The 16,689-nt window shown below is 53.6% G+C and overlaps 2 protein-coding genes across 2 annotated transcripts; both read right to left on the bottom strand.

Annotated features, from left to right (window-relative positions):
- Nucleotides 1-2,104: 2,104 nt before the first annotated feature.
- On the bottom strand, nucleotides 2,105-3,346 carry BBK36DRAFT_1139279 (hypothetical protein; the record flags this gene model as incomplete). The annotated part of the gene is made up of 1 exon (XM_024893301.1): nucleotides 2,105-3,346. One exon carries the CDS (start codon nucleotides 3,344-3,346, stop codon nucleotides 2,105-2,107), a length of 1,242 nt encoding a protein of 413 aa, XP_024752519.1.
- Nucleotides 3,347-6,524: 3,178 nt separating this feature from the next.
- Nucleotides 6,525-9,420, bottom strand: BBK36DRAFT_1139278 (hypothetical protein; the record flags this gene model as incomplete). Its single annotated transcript, XM_024893300.1, has 9 exons — nucleotides 6,525-6,653; nucleotides 6,701-6,850; nucleotides 6,916-6,957; nucleotides 7,050-7,105; nucleotides 7,458-7,696; nucleotides 8,163-8,177; nucleotides 8,725-8,749; nucleotides 9,101-9,134; nucleotides 9,181-9,420. 9 exons carry the CDS (start codon nucleotides 9,418-9,420, stop codon nucleotides 6,525-6,527), a joined length of 930 nt encoding a protein of 309 aa, XP_024752518.1.
- Between the last annotated feature and the right edge of the window lie 7,269 nt (nucleotides 9,421-16,689).

Here is a 16,689-nt window from a genome sequence, read left to right as displayed (position 1 = left end):
ATTAGCTCCGGAGCCCGTCAAAGACAATTGTTCCTCGTAGATGAGACAAGCAAAGCACAGCCTCCGAATAAGCACCAGCAAGATGCATGTTCCTCCTCTTTTGCAGGATTCTTTCCTCCTAGGGAAAAAGGAAAGAAAAGAAAAAAAAAAAAAAAAAAGTCCTACGTATGTTTCGAGCACTGTCGCAGATGACAATCTTCGCATGATCCTAAAGGGACGACTTCACAGCATTGACATATCGGATCTGATGCAAGCAGCCTCTCTCCCCTAAGGCCAGGTAACGAGTTCTATTCTCTACATCCATCGGATGCTGGGTTTCATTCACCATCATTACCTAGCCCAAACCTCCTACAACAGCTGACCCATCTACATACGAAAAAGCCACACAAAGGCACGCACACACACAAACATATCCGTGACGCCACATCCGTCCCCTTCCCAAATCCCTTCCGGATGTTCCTCTTTCGTGCTTGTATCCCGGCCACCTTTTGTAGCAAGAAATCCTGAAACAATCCTCGATCTGTCTTGCCTGCCAACCTATGGATCTCCTACCGAGCCAGCTGGCCAGCCACCTTGGGGTCACACATCGTGCTTTTATCCCCTCCGGTCACTTAGCAGATCGTAAGAAACACGTCCTTTTCATTCTCTACAGCCAATATATCTCGAGCACCGAGAGCAATTCGCCTCTCTGACTCACTGTTTTACTGTCCATAAACGTAACATAACTCTGTTCTACCAACCCTCACAATTAAACAAAAACAGCATACAGCAACCAAACAAAAAAGACGTGGCAAACTGTCCTTGGAAAAAAACTATCCGTCGGAAACGTCATGCCAAGCTATATTCATCCAGTATTCAGCAACACATTCTCCTCCTCCTCAAAAGCTTGAAATCGCCGTATGACACTCCCCCATTACATCCAGTATCATGTTAACAAATTACTGCTACCCTCATTTTGGCAAATAGCATTTCAGCTCTACTGCATGTCAAGAAAGAGGGGGTTTGATAAACAAACAGGAAAAGAAGATTACGATTTATCCACTCCGACCTGCATGCAGGGCAAACCCCAAAAGTACGCTTCACTCCACAAACGCTGCAGGACAAGAAAGACACATCACAAACACGGCATCACACGGAAAGAGGAGATCCAAGGTCTTGTTGGTAGAGAGGAATAACCCTTTGAGCTCGTCAAAGCCATCATATCATTTTGCAGTAAACTAAAACATCCTTCATCTAGATATTCCCAATCTCGCAGATTGCCAAATAAAACAAAAAGAAAAAGGGCATAAAAAGTAGCACTCTGTAAAATCCCTTGCTATCGCAGCCACATTAAATCCCAGATAAAAAAAGGAAAAGAAAAAAAGAGAGAAAAACGTCAAAAAGAAAGAACCAAATCAGTCAAAAAAAGTCGTGTCAAAACAGACAACCTCGCCACCTTGCCGTCGCTTTTTTAACCCCCCCTTCACTGCCACAGTCTGTCACTCTCCCCTCGTCGGCTCGCGACGCGCCCGAAATGGTAACGCTGGGTATCTCGAATGGAAAAATGCCCCGTGTCTCGGTCTGCTCCTCCGCGTGTGCGTTGGGTGGTAGTACAGGTCGCCCTTGGAAAGAAATCTGTCTTTTGAATAACCGAGAAAAGAAAGGGTAAAGAAAAGAAAGCCGTTTGTCGCTCCAAAAGGAAACAGAAAAAGAAAGAAAAGGTCCGTAAGATTGGGTATCCATAGGAAATCCTCGGACGAGAACCAAGAAAAAGGCAGCGGTATTAGTGTACAGTCTTTCGTCTTTCGTGGCCAGTCCATCCGGCGGAATGGGCCATTATTCAACTTCGATGGTCCGGGATCCTGGGGAAGTTGCCAATTTGGATAAGAGTCAAAAGGAAAGATTAAATAGAGATACTGGGAGATGCTGGAGCCGCTCTGGAATGGAAAAAAGCAATCCAAGGCAAATCCGTACGCATCTTCCTCTGGTAAGGCATCGAGATCCCGGAAGATACCTCTGGGACGTCGATTATCCTGGATTGTGGGGGAGCGGGGATGTTCTCACACAGCCAGATGGTAAAAATAGAAAACCGTTGAACAGTTGACAACAACCGTTGGGGCGGCGCTTAGGCAGACGGGTTCTGCAGGATGCCCTCACAGTTGGCATCGAAACGGAGGCTAAAGAGCCGCACGCTCTGCATGAACTTCTCCGTCTTGGCGAGCTCTCGGTCGCGGCCAAAGAGGGTGTCGACAAACTCAACACCCGAGTTCTTGCCCAGCCCCGACTGCTTCTTCTTGGCGGCCTTGAGCATGGGAGCCTCGCAGGCTTTGAGCAGCGACCGCAGCTTGTCGGTAAGGCGCTCGCCGGCCTCGATGAAGTCATTCATGGTCTCGCGGTTCTCGACGCTGCGGACGCGGCCAACCACGTCCTCGGCACGCTTGATCTTGCCGGAGAGCTGAATCAGCAGCAGCCAGAGCTCGCCGGCCATGTCGGCTAAGGGCGAGTTGGCGCCGGCTCGGTAGACGGTCCAGTCGTAGATCCACTTGCCCAGGCTGTTGGCGTCAAAGACGCTGCCGAGGAGGAGGATGGGCTCCTCGGACGGGTCCCAGTTCTTGAGCGAGTAGCCCGTGGGGATCCGGTGCTTGCGGGCATCGGCCTCGGTTGCCTTGGGGGCCGTGGCGGCGGCAGCCTTGGCGCGGTAGGTCTGGGTCGAGGGGCGGACGGTGGAGGGTCTCTGGGGGATGTTGGCCGCGGCAGCCGACGAACGGCGGGTGTGGCCGTGGCTGGTGGGAGGCCGGACATGGGCAGGGGGATGGTCGTAGGCGGCTTCACGGCTGTAGTCGGGATAGTAGGCGGTACCCTGTGGGTAGTCGTCGTGATTAGTGTACCGTATCCCTTCATAGTCATGAACATTCTGCGAGTCCCTGCGACCCCTTGCCCGCGACTCGGCAAGCAGCACATAGGTGCGCCCCGAAGCCTCAAAGATCTCGTCCTCGTCGGATTCTCCAAACGGAGTTCTAGCCCGGACATAGGTGTGAGAGAATCGGCGGTCGTGCCAGGCAGGAGTTTGAGACGACCCGGAGGGCCCGCGCGACGACGACGAAAAATATTTGGGACTCACATCAACCGTGGCATACTGGCCGGAGCTGTTGTAACGCGGCGAATCGACCGGAGCCCGAGGCGTTGACGCGCCGCCCTGGGAGTAGCTGCTGGCCCGGCTGTGAGCCGCGCGCGTTGCCGGGCGTCGAGGCGTTGTCTCGAGCCAGCTTGGCCGCGGTGATGGGGTTGGAGTGGCGGACGACATTCGTGTATATTCCCACTCGTGGATCGGAGTCGATCCAGGTGTTCGTGGTGATGGGTAGTTCATTCTGTAACGGTTCCTCTCTTCTTGCAAGATCCCACTATGACACGACACTTCGCTCCGCAGCCTCTCCTCCGGTAGTTCGAGGGGACCTGGCGACGTATCGTTTGGATGGGGTGATGCTTCCGGCGAGGCTTGAAAGCGGACAAGTATCCGAGATTCTCTCTCTCTCTCTCTCCTCTCTGCTGCGTAAAACTTTTTTTTTTGTTGATCTCGTCCTTTTTGTCTGCTCTTTCTCTGTCGCTCTCAAGAGGGAAGAAGAGGGGAAGGGGGATGATGGATGGATGTTGGTGGTGGTATCAAGAAGGGCGGATGATGTGATATGATGATGAGGAGTTGGAGAGTGCAATAAGAAACAACAGCCCGTTCACCTTGGTATGTAATCGGAAGAGTAAAAATTGGAAGAGGTATTACGTCTTGCGTCAAACATGACCAATCTACAACGGAGTCGTTTTTATCCTAGTCTCTCCTCTCTCGTTGTGATGATGTGAGGAAAGGCGAGCCAGAGTTCCGACGTTGCGGCCTGGCTGTGGCGAGCTGTGCGTGAATGGAGAGCGTGACACGCGGGTCGACGGTGAGGTGATTGTGATGCTGATGCTGATGCCGATGGCGTTGGTCGCGATGATGCAGATGCAATCCTGAGGACGCAGTGTGGAGATGTGCTTCATTGGCAGAAGCGTGAAGGCCAGAGAGAGAAAAAAGAGGCCAGAAGGTCGGGTGTGCGGGCATGCATTCGAGGTATATATTGTGGCCGCAGCAAATTCTTTGCGTGGTGGGCGTTGAGCAAGGCCAGGGAGCCTGTTAGTGGCCTCAGTGAGCGCCGAGGGCAGCCACAGGCATGCGACAGGGGGGCAGGGGGGGCCTGAGCGTGCTGGGCTCCAGCGGAGGTGGAGGGGGCGTGGCGCTAGCGACAGGGCCTGGGTGGTCTGTGCTGGCGGCCCTAGCGCGGGTGGAGCGTGGCTGGCTTAGTCACTGCGGGCTGGCTGCTGGTGGAACCTTCCCGCGGCGGCCACACAGTGCTGGAAGCGTCGCCGACACTGGCGCCGTGTTGCTGACTGAAATGGGGGAAGACAAGGGAAGAAGAAGGAAAACAGGTGACAAAAAGGTCGGAAAAGAAGACTGGAAGAAACCTAAGAAAAAAAGTCTGGTGGTTTCGCCCAACGTCGGCTGTGACTGGCTGGCTGCGTTCGGTGGGCAAAAGGAACAGCGAGCGGCGAGCAGGCGCTGCAGCCTGGCTTCTCCTTCGTCAGGTTCCGGTCAGGTTTCCGTCAGGATTGGCGGCGACTGGACTGTTGCTTTCCAACAGCTTCCGCGCACAGGAGGCAGCCCGACTGCGGTTCCTGGCCGTGATTCGACGTCTTGCTTTTGCTCGCTGCGTATTACGGAGTCAAACGGGGGGCGATTTACAGCCGGCTTGCGCAGCTGAACGGGCTCTAGGGGCGCTCAGAAACCCCGGGGTAGACCCGTCTTGACCGGCTCTCGTACGAAGCACAAGGTTGTAGTAGTATGACTCTTGCACTGGCAGTCGACGACCAACCACCGAGCCAGCCTTTCGGTCTTCTCAGCAACGCCGCTCGTATCGCTCTCACACTCGTCCAGGGAAGCACGAGCTCTTGCTCCGGTGGCGTGTCGTGAATGAAAGAAAAGGCTCCGGGTTTGGCAGCCTGTGCGTCCTTCCGCTGGCCAGGGTTCGGGCGAAGGCTGCCCTAGTCGGGTGTGTTTCGCTGCTCGTGCTCGCGGCACTGCAAGAACACTGCACTGCAAGTGTGTGCTTTGTATCGCAAATCACTTCGAACCGTGGACGCTCTGATGCAACTCGACGAAAAAGAAGCTGGATTTTTCCCCCAGTCCAATTTGCCGGGACGGGATAAGCGAAATGATGAAGTCTAGGGGTATGAATCCTAGTCTCCGGCCGCGGCCCCCGGGAGCCCACACAGCTGTCTTGTCCTTGTACTTTCTCGGTGAGAAAAGGCGAGAGGACGACTTTTGTGAAAAAGAATCTCCTTTTTTCTTTTCTTGGACCTTTTTTCGATGGCTGTTTTACCTCCCTGCCGCTTCCTCGCCGGATGGGCAGGTGTCAAACGCCGAGTCCGTCTATGCCTTGAAATTGGATGCAAGGCAATCTCGAATCCCTGCCCGGATTAGAGACCTGCCTCTGCCTGTGCGCGCACGGAACAATGCGAACTCACTGTGTTTTGCCTTTCCACTTGACCGGCAAGTGCTCGTACCGAGTACTGTCTTCCGTGAATGGGAAGTATCTGGCAGCCTTTTCGATAGTTTTCGTATGAAGGCGTCCAAAGGAGACAAAAGACCGTGGCGTTGCGAGTAATGCTAGTGCGGCCGGGCTATATCGCGAACGCTTCCGTGAAGATATACGGTACCGTCCCTGTCCCCGGAGGCGGCGATATTGATTACATGTACTTGTGTTGCGCACGCTCTTCTTGGCTCAGCGAGAAACAAGAAACGCGGCTCGACTTGTTGGGGACGACGGCGACTGATATTTGCGCCGCGGGCCAGTCGCAAGCATGAGATTGAAGTGATGAACGACGGGCGACGCGTATTCGGACACGAGCAATGCGCATCACCTCGGGCGGCTTACTCCAAGCAGTAATAATGATGATGGTCCAGGGCGGGCGGCTTCAGCTCTTGGTTTCTCCCCTTTGCCGGCCTTGTCGACGATCATCTACTTTTGCGCTTTCGGAACCAGAGACAGGAAATCCGGCGGTTTTGGAGCGAAGAGGACATGGAGGTAGCAGCGTTATTTATCATCAGTGTCATCCATCGCCAACCCGATCCGGACCCGAAAGGCCCCCAATATTACGTAGGACGGTCTCTATCTTTGCAAGGCACAGGTATGCGCGTCTTTTCTTCAATGTGATGTAACGGATGTGTGGAGGAGTGGTGGGAAGCGCCCAGAGAGACGCAATCACCAGCAGCCTGCCTGGCACAACGCAATAACGGCACAAAGCCGGCCGGTCATGTTCATGTTTCCTGTGTGCTGGCAAGCGCCCATCTGGGGATCGCACATCAGCCCTGTGACCACCGGGGCGAGCGGCGCTGGCGATGGCACTCTGTAGCATTGCAGTTCCACGACCATCGGTGGTTGGGTGGTGGTAGGTCGCTACCTATTTCTCTCACCACCGAAAGGAGGCGCAGAACATGAAGTTGCTCTTCTTCCCGTTCGTCACATGGGCGTCGCATCGAAACGATTGACTCGAGGAGGCGCCACACCAGCGCTGGAACCGTCGCGCAGTCCAACGGCCCAAGCTTCGCTGATTGGGCCGCCCTCTTTCTGGATGCCGTGTGACGGGCACTATCGATAGATTGTCCGTATACTGGCTGCGTGATACTACTACTTACCCATTGATATCGACGTGCTGAATCGCTCAGAGGGAAGCGGAAGCGCACTTGTTCGTAGCACTCCGTACGGCCTTTGCGACTCTTGTAGTCCGCTCCACCGTCACAACCGTCGCTTCTGGCGTTGCAGTGCGTCGTGGTGGTGGTGCGGCGCTGGTGATGGGAGGTGCTGAGAAGCGCCGAGCCCGGGGCGCGGTTAAACCGCAGTCATCACTTACACGGAGCGTGAGCGACGTGAACGGGTTGCGTGAAGAAGAATCCTGCTGAGCAAGACGTTCGTGGGAATTAAATTAGTCTGCGTGAATGCATGGACTGTATGACTGCTACTACCTAGTATCACTGCTACTAGTACTGCGACTTCGTACATGATGGATGCAGGCTGGTCCAGTATTTGTTTCATGGGAATATCTGCGAGGCACGTTTTTTCTGGATCCTGTCATGCTATAGTTTCATGCAGATAAAAAGCCCGTATGTCCATCGAGAGGGTGGTGCGCAGATGACATGTATCCTCCTGATGGCATCCTGCATGTAATGCATGACACTGCTCTTTAAGGCAATATTGAGATCCTGTACAGTATCAAGCACCGCTCTGGAATACCGACCAAGACGAGCAACTGCCTGTCGCACACAACATGGAGCAGCAGCACGGTCCTACAGTCGGCTGCCACTCTATTCGCTTGCATCAAATGGCATGGCCGAGGCCTGTCCGAACGCCAAAAGCACGGTCAAGTGCCGCCTGTCGTCTTTGTTCGGCACGTACAAGGCCGAAACGTGCTGGCCGCCAAGGGCCCTATTCTGTCCTTGTTGCAGGTTTGGCGAATGGGGTGATTTCCGGTCATCGCTGGGGGAGGCAAGGCCAGGTCATGAGGACAGATTCCAGTCTGGATGTTCCAGACCAGGCTGGAAGAAAAAGAACAAGAGGCGAAGCTGTGATCGTCGCCTGGCCGGCGCTTCCATCTGTCGTACCCTTGCCTTGCCACATCGGAGTGGCCTGGTTGCCTGGCTATCAGTATGTAGTATAATCAAACAATGGCCATGCAATGTTACGGGCCATAGCTCGTACGAAAGACTCGCTATTACATGCTACTCGAGCGCATTCGTATTGTGCATCCCATCAGATCCATTCGACTTGGGGGGAGCCCTGGCCTGCAAAGTTGGCCTCGACAAGGGCTCCGGCTCTCTCGCGAATCTCTCGTCTCTCTCTCGCTTCCCCTCACATCGCCAGCCTCAATTTCTCTTCTTCTTCTTTCTCTTCTCCGTCTGGGCCCAAGCGCCGAAACCCCGTTGAACCACCGTCGTCATCCGCTGCACACCGAAGTGCAACACAAAGGTTGCATGGTAGAACTCTTTGACTCTGTAAAGTTCGAGTAGTCTGACAGGGGTCCCGTCTGCCGTCCCTCCAAGAAAGATAGAAAGGCGTGGTTTTTTCCGCCACACGGCGCCAAACCACGAGAGCCGGACCTACCAGAGGGCGCCGTTTCTGTGATGGACTGCAAGCCCCGTCACCTCGAAAGGATCAATGGGGGGGGCTGCGGCAAGGGGGGGAACACGGCTGCCCTTGCGTCGAGATTTTGCCTGAGAAGCCACACCGCAGCAATTGACTTTTGAGGTCTGCGTTAGTCTTCTTTTCTCTGTCTCTCCATGATGGTGCACGCCCTTGTCAACTGCACTGATATTTGACTGGGCGCAGGAGGGATGTCCGGGCGAGCAAACAACTCTTCTACACTTATTATGATCCTGCTCTCCTTTGCTCGCTTGAGCACCATCAGCGTCAGTAGGAAGGACGAAAGGGTGAAATGAGATGGCCAAGACACGGGCGTCCAAACCCTGGACACAGTAGAAATGGGTCATGAGACGAACACCCAGCTGTTTGCGCCGGCCGGGGGGCATCAGAGACAAAGAGCGGGAGAGTTCGGCGCCTCAACCCTGAGCCCACTCGCCCGGCCTGCGAGTTGTCTTACTTTTTCTTTGCATACTTGTACGTATTCAATTTCTCGCTTCCTGTACGAATGCACATACACACCTACTTTTCGTGGTGGATGGACGGATGCTCTGTGCCTATAGTAGTATTATCAAATATATATCAAATCCTCTCCCAACGACTCAGCCGATGGCCTAATGCACCGGCTGCAGAGTGCCTGGCACCCGCGGCAGGGTTTCCGGGTGCTAGCGGGCAAGGCACCGGCGCCGATGGCAGTTGACTTTCTGCTAGAGCCGCGGAGAGAGACATGATCCCTGGCGTGCCTGAATGGATGGAGGCTGTTTGTCGTTGGTCGTTTGCTTCAGTCGGTTTGTACTGTGCTGTGCTGTAATAATATCAGCGTGCTTTTCAAGTTGCTGATCCACAAACACACGATCTCGTACAGAACAGGTACCTGATTACGTACACGCTCGTACTCGTACCGAACTCCAGCTTCCGTCCCATCTCCAACCTCCCCTCCATCATTCTCATCATCATCATCATACTACAAGCCACCACAAACCATCCCAGCTAGCAACATCAATCGCTCGTCGTCCGAAAAACAGGTGGACCTCGTCATTAAACCCTTGTCCATCAGCCATCTCCAGTCTTTGTCCCCTTCCCACCGCACCGCACCGGGTGGGACCTCCGGACCTCGTCCCACCACGACGACGGGAGCTCGCAGCTCCAGAAGCACCCACGCCGCAGCGAGCCGCTCCCGCGCATTCCCAGCCAGCGCCAGGCACGGCACACTGTGTGTCATTATGGGACAACAACTCGAAGACTGCAAGCCATCTTCATCATCCACAGATACCTACCTACCTTACCCAGTCAAGACCAGTACACTGTACAGTTACGGATTGCACAAACGCACCCATCGTCCAAGGTAGGCGCTTGTACTACCGACTACCTACAAAGGCATGTTGACGCAACTTGATTCATGCTTCCATCCCATATCCCAGGTATGGTCCCCTCTCTCGTGTGTCGTGTCGTGTGTTGCGCGAGCCCGGCTTGGCTTGTACCTGCGTCGCCCCGGCTTCTCTTGTCCGCTCGCTTTCCCTCGACCTGCATCGAGGAAATGCTGCGAGACGGAGCGCCCTATCGGCATCGTCGACGGACCTTTTTCTGAGCCCCCTCTTGCATCGGCTCAACTAGTTGTATGAAGAATGTAGTAGTACAGACTACCCCAAATCCTACGGCTGCTACGAGTATCACCACCAACTACGTGAACTTGTGATGTTCGATTCTTGAGCTGCTTCCGCCGTCGCAAAATCTGCACGACGATAGCAGGCACGAGACCCAGAGCCTCCTTCACCGACAGTGCTCCCTCTGCTCTCTTCTTGTCACCATCGACCTCCTCCGGAACGTCTCCGCACGGTCGCCGCAGCCTTGCCTCGTCCGGGCCCTAGCTGATTTCTAGAAGAACGATGGCCTGCCTGCACACCTTGGAGAGCGTCCCGGTGTGATGTGATGCTGGTCTCGCAGGCCCACCCCCTTCCCTGGCCCTGCGCTGCCTTCCCCGAAGCATCCATCCAACCATGATCCATGCTCCCTTGGATCCCTGCCGCCGGAGGGTGTGGCCCAAAGAGGCTGCCTGGAGGCCACTAGGGCTTGGCCTTTGCCCGTCCCTTGTTTGACAAGTGAAAAATTTTCAACACTTCATTTCGTGGGCCGTCCCTCAATCAAACACGAAGCAATCCTGGTGTCTTTGCTGGGCGATGGATGCCTCCTTGCAACCTTTTACTTGTTTTCGTCAGCTCGTCTGGATCACTTGGTTCTCTTGTTCTCTTGCTGGTCAACCTCACCCTCCCATCAACCCAGCAGGGCGGGATGTGACTCACAGCAAAGCCCCGTCCTTTCGTATGTATTATCTCCCAATCGCTGGGCGCCAGAGCTGTATTGCTGTCCAAAGCTGGTGGCCGGTCGTCGAATCGGGCGTTGAGATGCCGCGGTTTTGGGCGCCGATTGGCAGCCGGCTTCTCACCCCCAGTTTCACGCAAACGCCACACCAAAAAGACGCCCATGCCAGTGCGAGAAGAAAAAGACGAAAGACCAGCCAGGGAGCACCAAGACCAACAAGGGAGCAGAGGCCCCGCCGCGTCTGGACGCAGGGATCTGACCCGTTAGCCTGGCTTTGTCCATGGTTTTTCTCACGACACCCCTCGAGCTGCTAAAGAGCTGGCCTCAACTAAAGGTAAATGGGTAATAAGCGAAAATCGCCAGCTCGAGGCTAGCAATTGCACCCACACCCGTCTGTTCCCACTAATCGAGTCTGTTGGCGAACATCAAAAGACATCACAGACACTTTTGAGCGGAGAAATAAGTGCCAGGCCCGGGGATGCGGACTCCTCCCCAGGTCGTGACAGCCCTTGCTTCTCGTCTTCTTGACCGACTCTTTCTCTGTCATGCAAGACGTACATGACGAGCATCTCTGAGAGTGAGGGGGGGATAAGAAAATTTTCGTCGACCGGCCCGCGCACCATGACGAGAATCCCCGGCGCATCTCAGTGGTCCGGTTGAGTCGCGACGACAAAACAGGGCAAAGGCCATCTGCGACTACGGAGTACGGATGGCTAAGAGTGGGAAAGCAAAAGGTCGTCGACGATGCTGATACGTGAGGAAGACGGGGGATGCATTGGGGACGATGCACAATGATGGAACCCAGATCTCTGCGCAACGTGTGTCCTCTCTGGCTTGCGACCATGTCTACATGTCTGCAGTGAGGGACATGGCCCCTTACTCTTTTCTCTGATGGAAAGACAAAGACAGGCCAAAAAAAACATCCGAGGTCAAACCCCCTGGTCTTGCTTATCTGGACCGCTCAGATGTCATCCATCGATATCCATTAATAGGTACATTGGCGTTGGGGGTCTTGATGGCGGAGTTTGATAGCAAATGCTACCGGGAGGGTCCAAGAGTCCCATGCAAAACACATCAGTCTGGTGCTACATAATTCGCGATGCTTAGGTCATCCGAGATGCGCAGGGAGTGTGACGCAGACGGGACTTACAAATGGTGAGCTTGCCGAGGAGATTCCATCTCACGGCGGCAAGATGTCCATGGCCGGTACTCCGTACAATGCCGCCAACTCAGACCGGCCAGCGTCTACTCTCTGAACAATCGAGCCCTGACATATCATATCGGTGATATCACATCGATAGGCGTACGACGGGTGATACGGTCGCGGCGCTCTGCAGGCTGCCTGCCACAAGAGCCCAGGGCGATGCCCAAGCCCAACGCAGCAGCGAGCCGTCGTGGCCGATCAAACAGCTGGAGCCTCAAGAGGAGTGCACCAGTTGGCCCCCTTGGGGTCTGCGGCGGGAGGCGAGAGAGGCTCTCTCGTGTGTGGCACCCCTTTTTGTATACCCATTCGTTCATGCAAACGGAAGCAAATGGAGATGAAGATCGCGATGCAGACCTGCATCAACCCTAAAATCGCGACGCACGTGTCACGTCTCGCCGTTGGATACATGGCATCTCTCTACTTGTAGGTAGTATGCAGTAAGCGTGAGCGGGAGAGACAGCGAGAGAGAGAGGGTACGAGAGCCCTATCATCTCAGACCTGCTCGCTGGTCCGCTGCACTGCCGTACAGGAAGCCGTGTTTTTGTGGCTGTTTGCATGCACGATGTGCCGATGGGGTCCATTTCTGGCCTGGAATACTGCTGCCGCCAGTGCTATCATCACGTCCCCCATCAGCTCTCATTGTAAACGCCCCCCTCTTCTAATTCAGGCCACTGCAGATTCATGCCTTATGATGCGGCAGCAACAACCACCACCAGCTAGTAATGCCAAAGGGCTGGCAGCGAGAGGCGTGACTGTGGCATTTGGATACGCCTTTGTCTATCCGAAGAAAGAGGAAACCCCATTTTCTCAGGTGTTGCAACTACCGGGCTCTGGCGCGAGAACTAGGACATGGCCCATGGAGGGTGTTGTTGCACGAACGACTCCAGCTGTGACTGCTGCTGCTGCTACTGTGACTTGTACGCCCATTTCTATAATTAGGAGAAGTGGTGAACGACGACCAGGCGTAAAGGATCAATGGATTTTGTCTTCTTGAGCTGCCGTCCCATTGCACTGCCTTGAGTCTATTCCACACACACCGCACAATACCCGACACGCTAGCGCTTTTGCAACGATGCTGAAGATATTTGTGAGGTTTGGGAAGACCGATTCCTTCGAAAAATAAAAATCTGGCAACCCCCCACTGTTGATCCCATTCATGCAGCAACAAAGTAATGGAATCCACCCGGATCTGCCAAAGATTCTGTCATTCATGCTTGTTCCGCTAATTAATCCATGCCCCTTCAATTGTGTTCTTCTACTACTGTACATACAGTACGGAGTACTCGTAGAGGGGTCTGGGTTCGATTTTTGTCATTCAAGAAAGAAGTGGGCGCATTGACGACATGGTGTGCTGTAAATAGCCAGAGGGGATCTGCTCATGCTAATGCAAGTTTGCAAAAGAAAACGGGGGTTCTGCTGAAGTAGGATGATATCGTCATGCAGAAAAAAAAAAGAGCGGCAGTCTTTTACGGAGGCGGTGACGGCAGCGTACATTTTCTGACGGATCACGTTTGCAGAAAGATTTTTTTTTTTTTTCTTTAACTGGGATTTTTCTTTTGTTAGTGGCGTGTTTCTTTCCATATCGTGGACGAAGCGAGAGGTGATTTATCAGGTAAGGTATGTATGTAGTACATACTGCGGGCTTCTGAATTATTGGAAACTTTGTCTAAGACGCTCCGGGGAGAGAAATCCAAACTCCCTCGCTTGGCGATATGTTGAATGCCAGAGACAACGCACAAAAAAACAAAACAAACGGAGATTTTTCACATCACCCATGACGTACAAATGAGTTTTTCTCTGTCCTGTATTTTTCTCTTTTGACTTTGATAGAGAACTTTGTTTCCCCTTGACTGGAGTAGAAAGCTTGCTGTATTGTCCCGCAAAAGCTTCCACAGTATTTGCGCAAATCTGCTACTGCTGCTAGCTAACTAATACAGTACTACGAAGGTTTTTGTTCCTGGATCGCGTGCCCTCCTTACGGGAGCCAGCGGGACGGGCGTATGAGAGGCTTGCGGGAAAATAAAACAACACATCTTGGAGGGAAGAAAAAGATGGGATGGCGCTTTTTTCTTTTCGTCGCCCTTTTCCTGTTCCAGCCACGTGGAGATGGGCCGAGATGGGAGAGTGGGCACGCATTACAGATGTGGCTGTGCATTTTGCTTACGACTTTTGATTCCAACACATCTTGAGATGGGGGAATTCGTCGTGGTGGCACAGTATGAAGCTACACGTGACTCAGCCGAGCGGCCGGGAACCACCCGCCACACCCACAACTCGCCGAGTGACGCCACACGCTAGAACTGGACGCGGCGGCAGAGCTTGGATGGGGCCGGGGAAAACGTGGCGGGCGGGTGTTTACGTCATGGCCCGGGGCCCTTTCTTTTTTTTTTTTTTTTCTTTCTTTTTTTTCCCCCTTCCCCTGTGATTGATGAGTTTGAGCAACGCTGTCAGTTCTCTGCCTTTTGCAGGCGGTGCTTTGAGTTGATTCATTGGGTGCCCAACAAAACGAAAAAGGAGACAGCCCTCTTGTCGATCTGCAAGCTCTTTATGTTTGTTTGCCTGACCTGATTCGGGAGCTGCAGCTCGTTTCCTACTTTTTGCTCTGGGGGTGTGTGTGCTCGAAAAGGCGGGTGATGGGCAGGATAGCTGGCGCCGGCATGACGCAATGGACGGTGATGCATCAGGCACAAGACGGGGGTGATCCCTTTTTCTTTCACGACACGTCCTCGTCCAGCGAAAATCGTGATGCATGCAGATACATTCTACTGTACTGATTCTTGTGGATGTGACGCGGATAGCCGGGACCAAAGCACGTCTGACAGACAACCCGCAAAAGTGTTCCAGGTCTTCGAGATCATCGTCAAGTGCGATGGCTGGAAGGGGGTGGCTGGAAGGCAAAAGAGAAAAGCAAAGAAAGGGTCTTCGGGTGGAATGACTCACAAAGACGCGGAACTTACTGCACACCTTGCCTATTGCTTTGCTATGCTGGTAGTACTATTTGCCATCTTATAGTATATCAAATGTAAAACAGCACAATTGGTGATGGGGAATTTTTGTGAGGCAAACTGTCGTCACGCCCTCCTCCTCCTCCTCCTCCCCGACCACCCTGGTTTTTCGTTTCTATCAACTGGATGGGAAGAACTCGGTTTGTGTCTTGGATGAGGGGGGGCTGGGGGGGCTGGAGGCTGGGGGGTTGGTCTGGAAAAAAGGCAGGCAAAAAGGGGGGACGCGCGTGTAAGATGCCTCGCCAGCTGCGCGAACGAAAGGCGTATAGAAAACGGATTCGCGTCGTGAGGCGACGTTATAAGGCGTGAATATCAAGTCGGTTCTGATGGATGGATATAAAAGTTCGCGGATGGAAGGCTAAAAAAGCAGGCAGCAGCCAGAAACGCGGCACTTGAGACGAGGAAAAGTTCTCCCGTGGCGAAGGATTGGATGCCTTTTCAGCGAATGAGCGTTCGCGCATTGTGGCATCTGAATGGGAATCCTTTCTTTTGCGCGCCTCGTCGCCATTCGTGTGCCTTTTTTGTCGCCTCTGGAGAATATTCTGGATGCGAACTCGCGCGTCGACGTGTTCACGTGCCACGCTTCTGATTCTCGCTCTCTTCCTAATGTAAGGAACGCGCGCATGTGAAAGGCACGACTCCGCGTGAAGAAGATGGCGCGCGGCCCGGATTTGCTGCACATCGGGGGCGATTCACGATGGTGATATGCGGGTTTTGACTCGTTGATCAAGTGTGCAAGTGACGGCAACGATTGGTTAGCAAGTGCTCCGCGTAAGACGTCTGCCTTCTTCCTTTTCCTGTTTTGCTTTCCCAGCTTCTGCCTATCGTTCATGCATGCAGGGGAGAGCTTCATCCTCCTGCTCGTGACAGCGGAGGAGGAAGAGGGGGGGGGTATGATTAATGGGCCGGTGGCGATGTCTTCGTTCTTACCGCGGTGAGAAGATCACGGCGTAAGTTGAGGTGGATGGATAGGGGTACTATCTCGCACTGGGTTGATGTTAAGGCGTTTGTATGGCATCTCATTGGTGAGTATCATTGACGCCATGATGCTGGTTGACGGGATGTCATAGAAATTGTCACGGAAGGAACGACGTTTTGCCTCAGGCTTTGTGTTGGGTTGCGATTCGAATCTGCCTTGGGCGTGAAGAGGCAAAGCGAAGGGGCCGTCTGGCAGCTATTGGAGTCATCGAGTCACTTGATGGAACTTGATGCCCATCATGTTTGCTTGGAGCATGTGAGAGTTGGTTGAGTCATCTTGGTCTGCCTTTGGGACTCTCAAGCCCATCTATTGGTCTTGGTGATGTGACGAGGACTTCGGAGCTTGTTTCTTCAACTTGACTGGGGTTCCGATACTTGCATCACCGCTATCGATCATCCATCTAGCAGCAATGCTCTATTCGTGTAAGTCAAACCGTCTACCCCTGAGATGTGCAACAATGGCCAAGCTCCGTCAAGGTTCATCAACCGCAGCACATGATGCTCAGCGAAGCAGATCCACTGCTTTATGCTGATGACAAGAAGTATCTCGGAAGATTGGAGTTGTAGGGCTCCAGTCCAATCCGCCCATGTAGCCCCGGGCCACATCCCTCCATCATCACCATCATCATCCTTTTTCTCGTCCAGAGCACAACGCAAAGCCCAGATTCCAAGCACACCTCGTCCCTAGACAAAGCTACCGTACCCGTAGCGTGTACTGCTATCTCACTCCCAAACTCGAATGAGTCACGGAATGAGTGATGATCAAGCTCTCTTTGTCGACCAGCTCGGCTTTCACACCGGTTGGCAGAAGAACAATCTCATAGGCGGCTTACGGGTAATTGAACATGCTACATCGCAATCCTGATTTGTTCCCTCTTATGCTGACTCCTACAACGGCTCATTTTATCGTAGTATCATGTGAGAATGGATAGACTTGTCGTGACCACGACTGCCTGTAACCCTTCCGAAACTATCTATACCCAAC

The sequence above is a fragment of the Trichoderma citrinoviride genome (genome assembly GCF_003025115.1).
Source record: "Trichoderma citrinoviride strain TUCIM 6016 unplaced genomic scaffold BBK36scaffold_3, whole genome shotgun sequence".
Lineage (NCBI taxonomy): Eukaryota > Fungi > Ascomycota > Sordariomycetes > Hypocreales > Hypocreaceae > Trichoderma > Trichoderma citrinoviride.
Note: the sequence above shows the minus strand (reverse complement) of the source record. Positions and strands in the feature narration are given on the sequence as shown.